This window comes from Neophocaena asiaeorientalis, unplaced genomic scaffold, assembly GCF_003031525.2.
Source record: "Neophocaena asiaeorientalis asiaeorientalis breed wild unplaced genomic scaffold, Neophocaena_asiaeorientalis_V1.1 scaffold280, whole genome shotgun sequence".
Taxonomy (NCBI): Eukaryota; Metazoa; Chordata; class Mammalia; order Artiodactyla; family Phocoenidae; genus Neophocaena; species Neophocaena asiaeorientalis.
In genome coordinates, this window is record NW_020185321.1 from 5,294,123 (window position 1) to 5,312,961 (window position 18,839).

Genomic DNA, 18,839 nt, shown 5'->3' on the forward strand with positions numbered 1-18,839 from the left:
TTAGTTGTGGCCTGCGGGATCTAGTTCCCTGACCAGAGATCGAACTCAGGCCCCCTGCATTGGGAGCACAGAGTCTTAGCCACTGGACCACCAGGGAAGTCCCTGGACAAACATTTGAACTAAACAGTTTTGACAATATGATTAATAAAATAGAACTGGGGGCCTAAAGAAAGATTATTCCTAACTATACTCTGTTCTCCATGGAAATAGACAGCTTCTCAGTTATCTTTTCCTGCTTTTCAGTACAAAAAAAATAAGAGACTAATAGGAACCTGCTGTATAAAAAAATAAATAAAATTTAAAAATATAAGAATTCTCTTGCTGAGCTGCTTTATTATAGTGCCTTTGTAAAATAAATTTATTTATTTTATTATTTATTTATTATTTTTGGTTGTGTTGGGTCTTTGTTGCTGCGTGCGGGCTTCTCATTGCGGTGGCTTCTCTTGTTGTGGAGCACGGGCTCTAGGTGTGTGGGCTTCAGTTGTTGTGGCTCGTGGGCTCTAGAGCGCAGGCTCAGTAGTTGTGGCGCACGGGCTTAGTTGCTCCGCGGCATGTGGGATCTTCCTGGACCAGGACTTGAACCCATGTCTCCTGCATTGGGGGGCGGATTCTCAACCACTGCACCACCAGGGAAACCCCAGGGAAGCCCCTATGGTGCCTGTTTTTAAAGTCACTTTTGTTGAGGTGTAATTTATGTACCATAAAATGCAACCATCTTAAGTGTAGAGTTCAGTGAGTTTTGACAAATCTATACATTCATATAACTACCACCACAATCATCATAAAGAACATTTCTATCACCCCCTCAAAAATTTCCTCATACTCTTTTTTCGTCAGTTCCTTCCCATGGCCCCAGGCAACCACTAATCTGGCTCTGTCACTGTAGATTAGCTTTGCCTGTTCTAGAATTTCTATAAGCGAAATCACATAGCATGTATAATTTTGTGTCCAGCTTGTTTCAATAAAGGCTGTTTATTTTCTATAGAGTCTATTTATGTTTACATGTGTGTCATAGTTTATACATTGTGTTGTAGATAACTATGGAAAAGCATAAACCAAGCTATTTCGGATGCAGTTGAACTCAAAATGAACTGAGTTTTTAACATGTCTTTTCCCACTTCTGAAATGTTTACTTTAAAAAGCATGAAGACCCTCAGACTACCTTTTCATTATTGAGATGTCTTTTACAATTCATGTGTCCCTATGGAGAACTCTAAATCCAACCCCAGGAGGAGGCTTGTTTATACTTTGACACCAGCTTGAACCATCTTCTGTCACTTACACACACCCCTCCACTTCCCTTTCTGAAAAAGTCCAGTCCCTTTGTGTCCAATGGAGATCACTTAACAAGCTCAGCCTAGGCTGGAATAAAAAGGACAATTGGGATATTATGTCTTGCAGGTGTAGGAAAAGGGTGTTGAGAAACCTCTCACACCAGCTGTCCCCTCAGCTCAAAGGGTAGAGCATCAGGTTCCATAGGGTCCAAATCTCCTGCCACCTGATCATAGATTCCTCTTGCATCTTCATACCTGTCTTCAGGCCAGTAGAGGTCACAGGAGCCCTGACAAGCAAAGGTGGAGTTAGAACCATAGAGAGATGCTCTGTGTATCATCATTGCAGCTCTGGGGGATACAACCTCCTGCTCTATTTCATAGAAAAAAATGTTTTAGCTTCTAATTATGGGGGAAATTCCAACATAAACAAAGAGGAGAGTGATTATTATGTACCCCCGTGAGCCCATCACTTAGTTTCAACAATATCAACCTTTGGTCAATCTTTATTTATCTATATCTCTATCTTCTCATCCCCCACCCCACCCCCAACTGGATTATTTTTAAGCAAGTCCAAGATATCTTGTGATTTACTGTCAAAAAAGTAATTTAAATGTCAGACATGTGAAACTTTTAGTTAGCCCCACGATATCAGATATGGGAATTGTGGAATGTGAGTCTTGTCAGTCTTATGAAGGTCCAAAACATTCCCTCATCAAATGAGAAGAGATAAAAGACCATGTAGGGTGGTCGCTACTGGGGTTGTGCTTTCCCTAGATTTGGGAAAATGGTTCTTTTTGATCAGCAAACTTTAGAGCAGACTTGCCCACGGGCCAAATATGGCCCACTGTATTTTTTTATTGCCTAAGAATAGTTTTACATTTTTTAATTGTTGGGAAAATATCAAAAAAGAATGATACTTGTGACATGTGAAAATTATATTAATTTCAAATTTCAGTGCCCCAAAATGAAGTTTTATTGGAACTTAGCCACAATTGTTTGTTTATCTATTGTCTATTGCTGTTTTTATGGCAGAGTGAGTGGTTTCTAGAAAGACACTATTTCCTGCAAAGCCCCAAATATTTACTATCTGCCCCTTTTCAGAAAGTGTGCAGACTGCATCTGTGCTTTAGAGGGCTCGTGTGGTTCAGCACCATGGACAGCACTATGCACTTTATCGCCACCTTTGTGGGGAGAACAGTTCCCCACCTGGACAAAGTTACAGAGGGAAATCTTTGGCCCACTGTAGCCAGAGCATTCGTCAAGGCCACACAGAAAGTAGGGGTTCTGCCCCACCTCCCTTACTGTGAGGCAGTAGGTGGGGCTTAGTTTGTGGCCAAGGTCCCTGTCGGCTGCTTTTGCCTGCCCGGCCACAATCTTCATTTCCCTCTGTGCTCTCCATCCCTCTCCCACGCTCAGCCCAGTGGATTGAATGGTGCTGGCCCCTACTCCCTGATGCCATGGGTGGGCACTGATTCAGACTTGTCCAATTAGCATATTCTACTCCCCACTTCAGTGGTTCAGCAATGAGTATGAGCAAAACTAAGCCAATAAGTACCTGCGTTGGGGCTTTGGAGCTACTGAAAAAGAGGCATTCCCTTTATCTGAAGGTTTCTAGAGGCATTCCCTTTACCTGAAGGTTTCTAGAGGCATTCCCTTTATCTGAAAGTTTCTAGAGGCATTCCCTTTATCTGAAGGTTTCTAGAGGCATTCCCTTTACCTGAAGGTTTCTAGAGGCATTCCCTTTATCTGAAAGTTTCTAGAGGCATTCCCTTTATCTGAAGGTTTCTAGAGGCATTCCCTTTATTTGAAGGTTTCCAATCTAATAGGATACAAACCTGAATTTGTTAGGGACATCTTTAGAGAGGAAATTCTGGATGGGCCTGAAGACATTTCTATCCCTTGACTTTTCCATTGAGTAGGCCAAAAAATTATTTCTCTGTATCTCTCTGCTTAACCAGTATGGTGGAGATGGCTAATTATCCAACCAAACACATACCTTCCTCCTTCCACAGTAACAGAATTGTAGTAGGGGATATAGCTGCCAAATAGGCTGCATTTCTCAAACTCCTTTGCAGTTAGGTATGACCATGTCCGTATTCTCACCAGTGGAATAAAAGCAGAATGCACCATTTCTGGGCCTGTACCATGAGTCAGGGTTGTGCCTCTACCATGCTCTCTTTTTCCCTTTCCCACCAGTTGAAACCCCCAGGGAACTGTCCCATCCATGTAAACTTGGTCAACTTACTAGAGGATAGAAGAGGAACACAACAGAAAGAACTTGGGTTCCAGAATAATTGCATGCAGCAGGGCCACTCACCTCTGACTGCTATGTGAGAAAGAAATAGACTGTCTCGTTTAGGCCGCTGGATTATGGCCAAGGCCTCTTTGCTACAGCAGCTGGCTTACCCTAATTAATACAAGCAGTAGGAGGTGGGTTTCTAGCACTGGCCAAGAAATATTTCTGCTGATACAAATCTCCTCACCATTGGTACTTCATCGTAGAGGGGTCCCCAGGCCCCAGACGGGGCGTACAGTCTTTCCAGCTCATCATACACGTGCCCAGGAAAAGCCATATTTTCCTCCTTAAGACCTGTGACACCTGGAAGGGAGAGATGATCAGGACACCAGGTCCAGATGTCAGGGTTACTTATGGGGGGGGGGGTTCCGCTGTGCTCACCACTCACCACGGGGATAAGACACCTCCTCCAGCGTGGGGGGAAGCTGGGGGCTGAAGTCCCTCATGGAGTGGTAATATGGCTCTACATCTGTTGTGCTAACCTGTCAATGCCCCCCCCCCCAATAAAAACAGATAAAGTCTTTTCCATCCTTTGACTCCATCATTCCTGGAAAGGGCAATGATTAACGTGAAGCTAACAGTGGAATTTTAGTCACTGTCGATTCCCTGTCAGGGGGGTGTCAGGACCACCCCCACTCACCATGGAGCTTCGAGTGTCACGGTCTCCAGTCCACTGGCTCTCCTCGTATTCGTTCCTGACTCGGTCTTCCTCCGACCTTCCAGGATGGAGGCATGGGGGCAGCTGGGTGTTGACCCTCTGACAGCTGTCTCCCTCAAACCTCCTCCCCCAGAGGCTTCCTTACAGAAAAATATACCCACTTACCCTGCCTCTGTCTTCTCTGAGATGCCTGAGGGAAGTAGGGAAAAAAAGGGTCAGAAACATGCTCCTGGAGCCCACTTGGCCCTGGGATACCTTCAATATGCAGCCAACCCAGGGCTCCCATCACCCTTGGGCCTCCGTCCCGGCAGGGGAAAGGTCCCTCCTCACCCTCAGCAAGACGCTTCAGTCTCCGCTGCCAGAGGAATCCCCCGACACAGGAGGCATTAGAAAGCAGCAGAAGACCCCCAACAGCAAACAGCACAGGCAGCAGGGGCAGCCTTGAGGGTCCTGTGGGGACAATTGGTTTTAGACTTCAATTGGGGTTCTCTGGAAAAGCCTGTCCCTGACCAAGCAAAGTCCTCCTCCTAGGTCAGGAAAGCAGATGGGCAGGGGTTTCCATGTCCACTCCTTTTGCCACCCCAGGGAAGGTGGCTCCTTTCTCAAATCAGGCCATTAGCAGTGGGTCCTACCTTTGCCCAAGCCCCTTGTATGGACTCAAGCAGGAACTTCAGCTCTTTAGCTGGGCATTCAAGATCTTCTATGATCTGGCCTCTTTCCATGTCCCCACTCTTGTTCACCAACTACTGACCCTCCAGCCACACAAAACTAACAACTGGCTGTTTCCAGAATCACTGAGACAAACCCACACTTCTAAGCTTTCGAATAGTCAAGTGTCTGTCTTTAAATGTCCTTTCATCTCAAGCAAACTTCTCTTCTCCCTTCAAACTCCGTCTCGAATGACTTCCTCTTTGCACAAACTTCCATCCCAGACAATATCAGAATCCCCTGCTATATCCCTGAGGACAGGACTAAGTCCCTCTCAGCAGACATCTGCTTAGCACTCATTTCCCCACCTTCTGCTAACAGGACTCATTTTCCTTTGACGGTGGTTACTGCCTGCTCTCCTCAGTCTGGATGGCTCCCCAGGACTCCGTGAAGGACACGTGGCCTGACCTGGCCAATAAGAGCACCCATCCCTCTTCCCACGGTGATCAGTTCAGAGACTGGCATTTAACCTAAGGTGGATTTTTGCAAGAACATCTAGGACACTCTTCTGCTAGCTGCTAAGAAGTGAAATAAAAGCTGAAGGTGTGGGAGGATTTCTTTGCCTTCTTAAGAGAAGAATCCGAGAAGGAAGTCATCAGAGTTGAAGGCAAAGTTGAGAGAGTGAGAAACTGATCCTTGGTGAAAATTTTGAGCACCTGAATCCAGGCACACTAAGAGGTTTCAATTTCATGAGCCAAGCCATTCTTTTTATTGTCAACAACAGCTGAATTTCTGTCACTTGCAACCTTCTCAGACTCTAAAGGGGATTATTTGCAAAAATGATCATAATTGTCTCCCTCTATGCGTACCCTTGAGATTTTCCCTTCCACACTGACTCTGAATTGAGCCATGTCACTTGCTTCAGCCAGTGAGACAGAATCAGAAGCTTGAAGAGTGCCTGTAAGTTGGAACTTGCCCTTTCCTGCTGCTCTTGGGATTCCAGTGACCACCTCCATGTGAACAAGCCAAGGAGACACATGTGGCCCACTTACCTCCATTGTCCCAACCAAGAGCCAGATTGTCAGACGTGCAAGGAGGGGCCCCCCTAGACCAACCAGTCCCAGCAGAGCTGCTACCTGACTATAGCCCAGACCAGAACTGTTCAGCCACTCATAGAATCACAAGAAATAATGTTTGTTGCTGTAAGTGTGCATATTTGGAGTGGTTTGTTATGCGGCAAAAGCCAACTGACACAGGCTCTGCACAGGGCATGGAATCAGCTAGTTTTTCGTTTTGCTTTGTTTTTCAGAACTAAACTGAATTAGGAAGAGAGAAAATTTATCACATCCAGGTAAGAGGAAGAGCTAAGGATATGAGTGAGGGCCTACAGGGCAGACCTAAGTCTTAAAAGGCTGTGGCCACAAGGAAGAGGAGGTGGGGTTAGAGACCAGAACGTTTTTTCCGGGAGAGAGAGGGTGTTTGGGGATTGAGGACTTGCCTGCGGGCTGCTCTGTGGGCAGCTGGTAGTCAGGTTCTCCAGAAGGTTGGTCTAGACCTGGGAGGTGAATATAGAGAATGCAAATTAATACCATTAATCTGAGACAAGCCTTAAATATTTCTCAGCCTCCTATTAAGCTTTGCAACCCATTTTGAGACTCATGGGAACTAATTTATGACTTTTTAGGAATATTTCAAAGAGAACTGGAAACTGCTGATGATAATGACAATACTATTAATAGCCATTCTAATGCTAATAATAAAAAAAAATAATAAATTATTGATGAGTGCTTTATGGCGTGGAAGGTTCTTTTAACCTGAATTGTCAAATTTGGGGATTAATCAAAAAAGATGCTGTGTTCTCAGGATGCCTTAATAGAGATATAAGTTCTAGAGCAAGGGAGGTAAGTATAGTACTACTTTATGCTTTAGTGCTTAAAGGGAAGACTGGAATGGAGGTGGGGGTAAGGGGAGGGAAGATTGTAGGGATGGGAAAGAGTCCTTACTTCCAGGAGGAAAAAGGCTGCTCTGTCAGGAAGGGAAAGACAGAAAAAGGGAGCTTTCATGGGGCAAAGTAAACAGAAGGTGAGCAGGGGGCATTTCGTTAAATTAGCATCTACATAGCACTTACTTTGTACAGGGCCCTGTTCTAAGAGTTTTAGATATATTTTATTTAATCCTCACAACTGTCTAAGATAGACCTTATTTTCAGAAACTGAGATACAGAGGCTGGAGATACGCCTTACCTTTAGAGCCTGAGGCTCAAAGATTATACTGAGTCTTAAGTGACTTGCCTAAGGTCTCACATCTAGGAAGTTGCAGAGCTGGGACTTGAACCCAGGTTTGTCTGAACCAGGCTCTGTGTGATTAGCCACTACACTGTAGTGTCTACCAGACTCAAAATGTTCTCAGTCATATAAGAATTTATCCGTGTCATCAAGTTGCTGAATTTATTGACATAAAATTGTTTGTAATACTTCCTAATTTCCTTTAATGTCTGTAGGATCAGTGGTAATGTCCCCCCTTTCATTCCTGATATTGGTTAAGTGGTGTCTTCTCTCTTTTTTGCCTTGATTAGCTTTGTAAACATTATTGATCTTTTCAACAAGTCAGCTTTTGGTTTCATTGATTTTTCTTTATTGTCTTTTGATTTTCTAGTTCATCAATTTCTGCTCTTTATTATTTCCTTCCTTCTGTCTACTTTGGATTTGGATTTAATTTGTCTTTGTTTTTCTAGTTTCTTAAGATGGAAACTTAGAGAGACAATTTGAAGTCTTTTTTAAAAAATCTAATATGAGCACTTAACGCTATAAATTTCTTGCTAAGCACTGCTTTAGCTGCACCCTACAATTTTCATGTTTTCATTTTAATTCACTTCAAATTCTCTTATAATTTCCCTTGTGTCATCAATCACATTCCAACAGTAGAGTCTAGTGGCAAAAACTAGTCTTTGGAGTTCATCTGCCTGAGTTTAAATCTGAATTGAACTACTTCTCTGTAGTTCCCTCCACCTGTGCGAGCTTTGACTGTTTAACCTCTCTGGGCCTCAGTTTCTCCAACTGCAAAAAGGGAATAATAGTATTGACTTCACTATACCACCCTATAAGTTCTCTGAGGAATTTTGCAACCTGCCCAAGAATGTCCCTTCCCACCTGGAGTGGTGACTGAGACCTGGGACCCTTTGTCAGCTATTCCACTGTCGCCCAGGGCATTGCTGGCCAGCAACCAGACCCTGTATCGTGTAGAAGGCTGCAGCCCAGTCAGTGTGAAGGTGGTGGCCTGGGGTGGTAGGACATTCATGTAGAGGAACCCTGGAGTCCCCAGAGCCTCATACCTGCATGAAAGGGAGGGCAGTCATTCAGGGAGGTGCCCCAGTCCTATTGGCTACCACCCCTTCCTGCCATGACAGGGACCCACCTGACTTGGAAACTTTGTGGCAAGCCCCCATCAAAGCCAGGCTTCCACTCCAGCCCCACCGAGTATGGGGTCATGCTCATGACCTTCAATCCCAATGGCGGATCAGGGCGGCCTTTGAGGTAAGGGATGGGGGACATAGTCAGAGGGTACAGAAGGATTCTGAAAGATTCCTTCCAGATTCCTTAAGCATGATTTTAAATATACAGTCGATTCTCATTACTCATGGTGGTCATGTTCTCTAAAATCACTGTGAACCCTCAACGAGCAAATACCAAACCATTGCTTCTAGGGGAAATGCAGGCGTAGATTCCCATGAGGCTCTAGTCACATTTTCATCAACCAATTAATACATGATCTTGTGTTGTGCATGTTTCTGCTTAAAGACATCTTATTTAATATATCTTGTTGATTCATTAACATTGAACTCACAGCCAGTGGTGCTATAACTCACACCTGAACGAAGCTTATCCAAAACAAGTATTTTCTCCAAATGGCACAGCACAGACTTCTTGAGCTTAGGAACACCAGACAGCACTTTAGTGCTGTGCTTGGGGGCCATTTTATTTAGCACAATCACTAACAAAAAGCACGAAGGTGCAAAATATGAGAGCTGTAAGAAAGCAGAGTGTTGTCTTGCTCCACCGCAGCCGAGAATGTACTCATTGGGTGACTCAGAGTTTTCACCCGCTCTGTACAGTCCCCTGAATGTCTGAGAGAGCAGCATGAGTATTGATTTGAGGGTTATGAATAAATTTTAGCAGGCAAACGTGCAAATACAGGCTCCACAAATAAGGAGGATTGACTGTATAATATATGTTTCTTGTAGTGGATTTTTGTGCCTATCTCATATCCACTGCCCTCATTTCTTCTGGTTACAGAACCCTGAATATCCGTTGGAGAACCACTCGCCCACGTTCTCAGGCCACGTGCTTCTGATGGAAGTGGCTCCACTCCTTGTAGGATGGACATGTGACTAGGCCTAGCCAACAGGAGCAACAATCAGATCAGGTTGTCTTCTCCTCACCACCTGATTGGATCAGGGATGGGCTGGGAGCCAAGTGGAACCAATGGATCTTAATTCTAGTACTTTCACACCACTGTTAGGAAGCCTTACTTTACTGTAAAGCTTCTCATAGTGGTTGTTAGATGTCTAACAGACATCTCACAATAAGGCCAACACAGAGAAAAGCGGTCCTGAGAGGTGGGGAGTTCTTGATGACGGCTGAACCTAGATCCAGCAACTCCTGAAAATCTACTTTTCAGTTACTTGGGCCAATAAGAAACCCCCTCCATTTTTTCCTTTGTGGGTTTCCCTAAAAATCCAGTCTCCACTGGGATTTCGGGGCAGGCAAAAACTCCATCCTCGTTCCTAAACACTTCTCAGGTTTCAGGAACACTGCCATTCTGAGAGCAACCAGAGACTTGGGGATTGACCTAGGGGAGCACCCTCCCAACACCCTCAGAGCCCCCTCCCACCATACTGATGCTGACGAGTTGAATATCGGTGTGGTCCGAGCCAAGGGGGTTGGTGGCTGTGCACGTGAAGAGGGCATAGTCCTGGGCTGCGGACACGTTGGCAATGGTCAGGAGGCTGCTGTGGACACCACTCTGGTGGTATGTGTGCTCTGTGTACCTGGAGAGGAGGTGTGCCAGGGACTCAGGGAGGGTGATTGGGGCTGGGGGATCAAAGTTAGGGCTGGACTGTTACCTGGCTGGGCCTGGGCTCACCTGGGATCCTGGAGATCCAGAGGGACCCCATTTTTGGTCCAAGTGAAGACGATATTGGGGACACCTCGGGCACGACAGTGGAGGGTGGCAGAACTAGTGCTGTCTCCAGCTGCAGCCACTTTAGTTAGAGGAGAGGGATGCTCCACGTGGGGGGCAACTAGAGGGGTTGGAGGTCAACATGAGGTGTATGGAAGGACATGATATGTGGATTTAGTGGCAGGCGTTGAAGTTAGGGCTTTGGTTGTTACTCACATCTAACAACAAGACGGACCAGCCCTCTGGCTGGAGGTGCCACCCCATTGTCCACAATGCACTGGTAAGCACCAGCCTGGGTCAACTTGGCATGGTGAATCCGAAGACGCCCTGTGGACCCCTTTGATATCTTCTCCATGTCATCCAGGCTCTGGTCCTCCTCCTCTTCTCCCTGGAGGCACAAGACTCAGGAGATGGTCCCCAAATCTGGCCCCAGCTCCATTATCCTCCAAACTGGGTCCCCTCTGTAGCCTCATTCTCCCAGCCACAATCACACTTTCTAGCAAAGAAAAAATTTCTGTTGTCATCCACCCATGCACCCATCCATCCATTTATCCAAACATTCATGCATGGATCCATCCATTCATCCGTCAATCCAACCAACCACTCACCCAACCATTTATTCAACCATTCATGCTTGGAACCATCTACCTGCCCACCCATCCATCCATGTATTTAACCATCCTACCCATCAACCTCCCATTCCATCCATTCATCCATTCACCCATTCATTCATCCAACCATCTGTCTTCCTTCTACCTGCCCATTCACCCTTCCATCTCTCAACCCATCCACCCCATCTATTTCCTCATAGACACACACACCAATAAATACATGCATCTGTTCATCAATGCATCTAGCTACCTATTTATCTATCTCTCCATCTCTCCATCGACTTGTGCACTCACCCATCCATCCATCCATCCATTTACCCATTATCCTTCCACAGACATCTTTTCCACTGATGGTGTATCTATCCATCCATCTACTCTCTAGTCTAATCTACTCATTTCTCTCATTCAATCATCTAACTGCCCATTTATTGATCCATTTATCCAGTCATTCACTTGTTCATTTGTCCATCTGTTCTTCCATCCACTCATTCATCCATCCACCTATTCATCCACCCATCTACCTATCCATCCACCCATCTACCTATCCATCCATATATCCACCCACCTGCCCACCCACTCACCTGGTTATCTATTTACACATCCACCCATCCATCTGCCATTCAACAGTTATTTCTTGGAGCATGCCCGGACAAGTACATAGTTATAGAAGGTCATGTAGACGTGACCCCTCCTCCCAAGGAACCCACAGTCAAGAAATCACATCCCCCCAGGCCCCTCCATTTACCAAAGGTTGGATCCTCACCAGCCTCTCCCAGTTGAACATCTCAGGAAGGATGGGATTGGCATCAACAGTGCAGACTATGTCTACAGAGCCCCCAATATTCACTTCAGTGGGGTCTTGGAGAGCTCGGATGATGGGAGCATCTAGGGAAGGGAGGAGCTTGGGGAAGGCACTTGGGCCCAGACAGGCCATGGTGGAAGAGGGCCCCAGGTGGGTGAGGTGTCTTAGAGGTGCCCGAGAAAGTCACGGGTGGGATAAAGTCTGCCTTGAGAGTAAAGTTCTCAAGGTTAATGAGGTTGTCCCCACCCTTTACTATACCACCGTAGTGACAAGGGTAGGTGCGGTGGACTTCCAGAATTGTGTGGCAGTGGGGCTTCCACAGTGGGCTTGGCTTCCTGATGGGAGTAGGTGGGCAGAGATTCTACATAGGGTCTCTCTAGTGGGCAGATTTCCCGAAGTGGACGTGGCTCCATCACAGCGGGGGCTCCCAGAGTGGGAGGCTTCCAGGATGGGTGAAAATCCCTGGGTGGGTGGAGCTTCCACAATGAGGAGACTCCACAGTGGGCAAGATTCCCTGGGTGGGTGTGGTTTCCATGGTGGGCGGGGCTCCCAAAGCTCCCTAGTTGCCTAGGGTGACGAGGGGGCTCACAGTGTACGTCCAGCCTCACGAGAGCTTCAGCGGTGCCCTCTGAGTTCTGGCAGTGCAGCTGGTAGAGGCCATCGTCAGCGCGGGTCACGTTCCATAGTTGCAGAGCTCCACCAGACAGGATACGGTGCCGGGGGCCGCCAGCTGGGGGAAGTAAAGGTTGAGGGGCTTACCAGACCCTCCCGTCCCGGAGTCCCGGAGACCTGCGCTTCTCTTCATTCCCCTTCCCTGTACCTGGGCTGAGGCGGTAGCCGCGGAAGGTCCAGTTGAAGGCCTCCGGGGCGGGGTTGGCAGACACGGACACGGGTAGCAGTGCCTCGCCCTGCTCCACCGCGGTCACCATAAGCACCTGCTCACCCAGGAACTCTGGAGGGTCTGCGGAGGAGGCGCCGCTGGGAGTCAAGATTGTTAAGGTTCGGATCCGGGGAGGATTTGAGATCAGGTGCAGGCATGAAATGTTAAAGTCGAGATCATGACTAGATTTTAAGGTTGTGGACAAGGTAGCAATTAAGTTCAGAGCTGAGATGGGGGTTAGGTTCAGGAGAAGCCAGAGTCAGCTTTAAGGATGGAAAGAGGGTTCGGGATGGGGGTGATGGTCAGGGGTAAGGATAGAGGACAAAAGGCAGGATGGGGGTTGGGCAGGATAGGAGCTGGTGCAGGGACAGGTGTGAGGATAAAGGTCAGGAAAGTTTCCAATTTTAGGATGGAAGTCAAAGACAGTATCAAGATGAAGACCCACGTAGTATAGGGTCAGGAGGGAATCAAGAGGGATGCCACGCCTGCGTACATACACAACACGTTGAGGCGGTAGAACGCGCTCACGGTTTCCCGTAGCTCGGTGCTGTGGGCACGGCAGGTCACGCGGTGGCCGTGGTCGCGGGATGACATTCTCAGAAGGACGCTCCTAGCGGCAGCGGAGCCTTTGAATGGAGCACTCCGGGGCGTGGCGGCCACACCCTCCAGCCTGTGGACCGGGCAGGGAGTAGGACCAGAGCCAGAGTCTGGGTACTGCGCAGGGTACTGGACAGAACGGCAAGTCGGGCGGGGGCGGGATTCTGACTGTCAAGGAGCGTGGCCAGAACCAGGGAGCGATGGGGCCACTCGCACTCTCACCTCTCCCCCTCCTTGTCCCACGACAAGTTGACCGGAGGGTTGCTGCTAACGCTGACGCACGTCAAGTTTAAGGCATCCCCGGGGCGCAGCGCTGACGCGTTGGCCAGGATCGTCACATTAGTTGGGGGGACTTCGAGAACCGGTGGGAAGAGCGAGGCTCAGAGGTGAGGAGGGGGCCCGGCCTGCTTCCGCCTGGCAGTGACCCAGGCCCCGCCCAGCCCCGAGCGCGCCGGGGCTCTGCGGCATTCACCCCTCCCCCAGCCGCCCCCCATCCCCAAGCCACCAGCCACGGCTCCGGCTCAGTTCCCCGCCGCGGCCCAGCCCTCGCCCCCAGCCCGGCCGTGCGCCCCCTCACACTGCACCACAAGCTGCGTGGACGCGCTGAGCTGGCCGGCTTTGCACGTGAACTTGGCCTGGTTGTCCGACGGACCGGTGATCAGTACCAGTTCTCGGGAGAAGGTGCTCCCGGACTTCTCCAGATTTCCCAGCTGCACCCGCCGTGGCTCCTGGGGCGGCCGCGGCTCGGTCACTGTGCGCGAGTCCTGAGGGCCGAGACTGACTGGGGGACGGCGGGTAGCCCTGCCATTCCCCGCGAGACGCCCCACTGGGTTGGCTGCCAGCCCAGATAAAGCTTTTGTGTGATGAGGAAAAGGCGCCCCCTTCCGTGGGCACCAGCTAGGGTAGAGGAATGGGGACTGGAACTGAGCACATCCTACCGGAATCTCTCCCACCGACTGGGCCCCCGGAGCCCCGAGATTTTGCTGTCTGATTCCGCCTCCAGTCCCACGCCTCACCACCCCAGCCCCCCGCCTCCTCTGCTCTCTGGATGCCCTTGGCCGACCCTCAGCCCCACTCCTCAAAATTCATTCCAGCTATGTTTACCAGACACCCTACGCCAGGAAACTCCCTTGGAATTCCCAAACCTTTCCCAGAATTCCTTCACTTTTGCCTATCCTTAGTTCTTTTTCTTAAACTCCCCACCTTCCTCAAAGATTTCCTTTGATCTTTCCCTTAATTCCATTGGCTGGTCACAAATTTCTAAATCCTTCCCCAATATTCTCTTATTATCCTAATCTTTTACTAGAATCCTTTGTATTGTCCCAATTCGTGGTATTTCTCCAAAATTCCATCCAATTAAATGGAATTCAATTTCTTTCCTATAATGCCTACTCTTTCCCCCAGAATTTCCACTAGATTCCTAATTTCCCAAAAGTCTCCCAGAATTCTGCCAGAATTTTAAAATTTTAATGGAATTTCATTTTCTTACCCCCAAGTCCCAAGAATTCAATTTAATATTAATGGATTTTTCAAATGTGCTGGAGAATTACTAGTCTTTCCCCCAAAATTTCTAGGCTTTGCCCACCATTGTCTTTGTTTCTGGAATTCTTAGTCGTTCCCTAAAATTCCTGCCATTTCACCTGAATTCCAAGATTTCACCAGAATTTCCTTTAATTTTAATGAAATTAATTGCCTTTTCTCTAGAATTCCCAATCCGGATCCAGAATTCTTTCTTTTATTCTAGAATTCTCACTGTTTTCCCAGAATTTCCTCACTTTTTCTAAGGTCGCATTTAATTCTCATGGCGTTTGTCTTTTCCAATTCCCTGCCGAAACTCAAAATCTCCAGTATTTTTCAAGAAATTCAGGTTTCCCAAGATTTCCCAAGAGGAGGAGAGAAGGGGCTTCATCTTTCCCCCACATTCCCGGCCACCCCAAAACAACCCTTGCTTGGCACCAACCTTGTACCAGGTGAGGGAAGGGTCTGGATTGCCTCCAATGGCCAAACATACCAGCCTCACCCGGGTCCCAGCCCGGAGACGCTGCCCCTCTGGGGGGCCCTCAATCCATAGCTTCTGGGCAGGATCTGTGGGGAGAGCCAGGAAGAGCGGATTTTCTCTCCCAGCTGGGGCCTGAGGGTGGGGGTCTCTAAGGCATGGGGCACCCCCGGGTGATGGTGGAGCCTCACATTTCACATTCAGGGCCAGTGACTTCTTGAAGGTCTCCTTGGTGAAGGCCTCACTAAAGGCCTCACATGTGAGGGTCAGACCATTGTCCTCCCGTCGCGCCAGGAATGTCAGGTTAGACATGGAGATGTAGCCACCATGCAGGCCCTGGCAGGGAGCAAGCTTCAGACTGGGGGAGTAGGGCACCCCCATCCATGGTACCAGTGACTTGGGTCCACCCCAGACCCCAGCAGGGACACATGAATCATCTCCACCCTCTCCTCTGTTAGACCCAGGAGGCCCTGGGCCCCAGTCCATGCTTGCTCCCCAGGCACCAAGGCATCCAAGCCGCCAGACCCCTCCTCTCCCAGATCCAGGAGTTGTGCCCTCAGCTCCCTCCTCCCTCAGACCCAGGAGCCCGGCCCCCGCCTCACATCAATGACTGTCTCCTCTGTGGACAGCAGCTGCCGCCAGCCCAGCCACCATCGCAGTAGGACCCTTGGGCGACTGGACTTGGTGATGCAGGAGAGTGTCACGTTCTTGTTCTCAGACTGGGATGCAGATCCCAGGATGGTAATGGCACTGGGGGGAACTGCAGGGATGACGGACAGAGGAGAGACACTAAGCTGGGCTGCACGGCTCACAGATGAGCCCAGACAGAGAGGAGACTGGGGACATATGATGAGGTTTTTGGCATCAGACAGGCATGATTTGGGGGCACAGACAGATGGTTCTCTGGGGCACAGACTGACAGATGGGCAGCTGGCCCCAGGACTCACAGGTGACCTGCAGCGTGACCCCGCGTTCCTGGATCCCTGTAGATACGCTGTTGTAGGCCTCGCAGCTGAGCCTTGCCCCATGGTCTTCCGGCCTCACGATCATCACTAACATACTGCGGGCCACTGCCTGAGTGTGCTCTGTGCCCCAGGCTGTGGACACTGGCTGGCCGTTCTGGAGACAGGGACAGGCCTGGCCAGCTCAGCGCCAGCTCCTGGCCCTCGCCCCTTCCCCCATCTCCAGACCTGCCTCTGCCCTCACCTTCAGCCACTGCAGTGTGGCTAGCGGATTCCCCCCTCGGGCCATGCACAGCAGCTCCAAGTTCTGCCCTGCCCTCGCGTGCCCCTCGTCCAGGCCTGGCCACTCGATGACAGGGGGTCCTGGGGGGACTGGGGAACAGCAGTCACGGGCCTGGGGACCCCATGCATTCTTTCCAGGCCCCACAACCTGCCTCTGAACCCCTATGTTTCCCCCTTGAGAGTCTGAGCCTTCCATAATCCCTGTGCTCCCCGGGCCCCCCAATTCCTGCTCCCCATTCTTAGTGCCAACAGTTGACTCAGTTCCCCACTTACACAGAACATTCATGGTGATTGAAGCCTTGATAGGGGTGTCCAAAGCTGGGCTGGACCCCTCACAGACCAGTAACTGCCCGTTATCTGAGCTCTGGGGTGTCACCCTGGGGTGGGAAGTGGGGGTTCTAAAGTCAGAGTCATCATCTGAAATTTGGGCAGTCAAGGTGAAGAGGTGGGCATGCCAGCTCCCCACACCTGGCCTAAGTCTCTATGATGATTTCCTTTAGGATTTAGATAGAGTTCCATGGAAGAGGTTTCAGGGTCAACAGCGAGAACTGGGGTCCCAGAGGCCCACACCTGGCCAAAACCTTTGTACTTGATCCTCTGGAACTGGGATTCCATGAAGAAATTTTAGAGTGTCAGGGTGAAGAATTGGGTCCCGGATGTTCCTACCTGACCCAAGTTTCCATGCTTGAGCCCCTAGGATATGGGGTTTTCATGCAAAAATTTGGGGATCCGTCTGCGGGGAGGGCACCCCAATTTCCATACCTGGCTGTGGCCTCCGTGGTGAAGAGTTTCTCCTGGGATCCCTCATTCACATTAGCAGAGATGTCAGAAATTGTTTGTCCACCTTAGGGTAACAAGAAGGCTGCAGGGGTGCCAGGTTTCCCCCAAGGTAGATCCTGGGGAGCATGGCCTGGAATTCCTCAGGGTGGACATACAACCCCTCCCTCCTGGTTCTGGAGGAAAAACACTATATCCATTCCCTCCACACATTCCAGCCTCCCTGAATCCTGGAGTCCTCACTCAGGACTGAGTCCTGGCCTGGGCCTCACCCCTCCTCTCTTTTTTTTTTTTTTTTTTGGCTACGCCATCTGGCTTGCAGGGACCCTAGTTCCCTAACCAGAGATCAAAGCCATGCCCCCTGCAGTGGAAGTGCGGAGTCCTAACCACTGGACCGCCAGGGAAGTCCCTCTCCCCTCCCCTCCTTGCTGGGCTGTATTACCCACCCCCATCACCTCAGCTTCTCGTTGCTGCACCAGAAGGACACCCGTATCTCTATCTGGAGCCTCGGCCTCTCCCCTGAGCCCCGGCCTAGCAGTCCTGTGAACTCCTTGGTACCTTTCCTGGATGTCCCCTCCCATCCACTGGGTCCCACAGTGGCCTCAGCATCTCCCCAGGCCTGTTCCTGCATCCCATCTCAGGAGAACCCTGGGCAGGGACACATCCCCTCCCCACTCCAGGGGCTTCCCGCTGCCCCCGTCAGTTCACCCACACTCACTCAGAAGGAAGGTGATGTCAGTTGCTGGCTTTGCATCCCCAGACACACAGCTGACCAAGTACTCCTGCCCAGCTACCCACGTGACCGTGCTCCCTGCCTCGGGGGTCAGCTGAAGCACCTTGGGGGGCACTGGTGAGAAAGGGTCTGGGATAAGCCAGAAGCACCCAGAAGGATATGAGGATTTGGGCTTCGTGTCTCATTGCTCAGGAAATGAGTTCTGCACCCTGGGTCTAAGGAAGGGGGTGGTGGGGAACTGGGGGCTTGGACTCCTGGACCCTGGAGCTGGCGAGGGTGGAAGTCCAGACTCATGGGTCCTGGAGGTCTCTCACCCGTACCCAGGATGGAGAGGATCACTCTGGGCGACACGAGCTCAGGACCTGTTTCTGAGCGGCTGACCTGGCACTCATACCCTGCGTCGTCGCTGAGGTCACATGCTTCAATATGCAGGTGGAATTCACCTGCGGGGAGGACCCCAGATCAGGGCCACGGTCAGCCTCTGCTGGTAGCTCAGAATCTCAGGCTCTTGTCCCTTACCTTTCGTAGGGTCCCCTTGCAGGCGATACCGTGGGAAACTGGGGATCCTAGGATCGGGGCCTAGGAGCAGCCCATCTTTGGCCCATTGGACTGTACTGCCAGGGGCGCTGACCCCACACCACAGCTCAGCGGCAGCCCCCTCCACCACCGTCAAGTTTTCAGGCAGAGCCCAGAAGCCTCGCGGGGCTGAGGCAGGGACTGGCACCTGGGCCAGGCCTGGGGACACAGAGGTATCAGTAGGAGAGGGCAGAGGGTCTGCCTGGAGAATGTGGGTGGAAAATGAGGGCCACCTGGCTCTGGTCACCGGCCAGGATCCCACTCACCTGTCATCAGCAGCCCCAAGAGGAGCAGCGACGTCCTGATGGGGAGCCTCAGAGCCAGCCCAGGTCCTCTGCCTGTGGCTCCCACAGGGACCACTGCCCGCCTCCTGCGTCTGCCTCTGTCTTTCTCTGGGTTTTCCATGTCTCCGTCTCTTACTTTTCTCTTTGTTTCTCTTTTTCTTCTTCTCCTTCTCTGTTTTTCTCTCCTCCCAGGAGTCAGTCTCCCCTCCCCCACACTGTCTTTCTCTCTCTCTCTTCCTGCCCTAAGTCCCCTCTGATCTCCCTCTTGTATTCTCTCTATCGTGC

General features: G+C 50.1%; 1 protein-coding gene across 7 annotated transcripts; it reads right to left on the reverse strand.

Annotated features, from left to right (window-relative positions):
- Positions 1-649: 649 nt before the first annotated feature.
- Positions 650-18,720, reverse strand: NPHS1 (NPHS1 adhesion molecule, nephrin). Of its 7 annotated transcripts, none has more exons than XM_024733816.1 (29): positions 18,537-18,720; positions 18,214-18,429; positions 18,015-18,137; positions 17,680-17,808; positions 16,947-17,028; positions 16,458-16,561; positions 16,147-16,274; positions 15,888-16,059; positions 15,543-15,700; positions 15,132-15,276; positions 14,905-15,029; positions 13,522-13,708; positions 13,167-13,296; positions 12,845-13,017; positions 12,288-12,428; positions 12,057-12,197; positions 11,429-11,490; positions 10,271-10,442; positions 10,019-10,175; positions 9,772-9,923; positions 8,291-8,402; positions 8,026-8,207; positions 6,375-6,431; positions 4,559-4,678; positions 4,394-4,418; positions 4,211-4,286; positions 3,959-4,052; positions 3,758-3,873; positions 650-1,561 (listed from the first exon to the last, which is right to left on the reverse strand). In XM_024733816.1, the coding sequence occupies exons 1-29, from the start codon at positions 18,673-18,675 to the stop codon at positions 1,430-1,432; spliced, it is 3,750 nt and encodes a 1,249-aa protein (XP_024589584.1). In that variant the 5' UTR covers positions 18,676-18,720; the 3' UTR covers positions 650-1,429. The 7 variants fall into 7 exon arrangements, with proteins under 7 accessions (XP_024589584.1, XP_024589583.1, XP_024589582.1 ...); XM_024733815.1 differs by having other exon boundaries at positions 11,411-11,490; XM_024733814.1 differs by having other exon boundaries at positions 11,429-11,550.
- Positions 18,721-18,839: the final 119 nt, after the last annotated feature.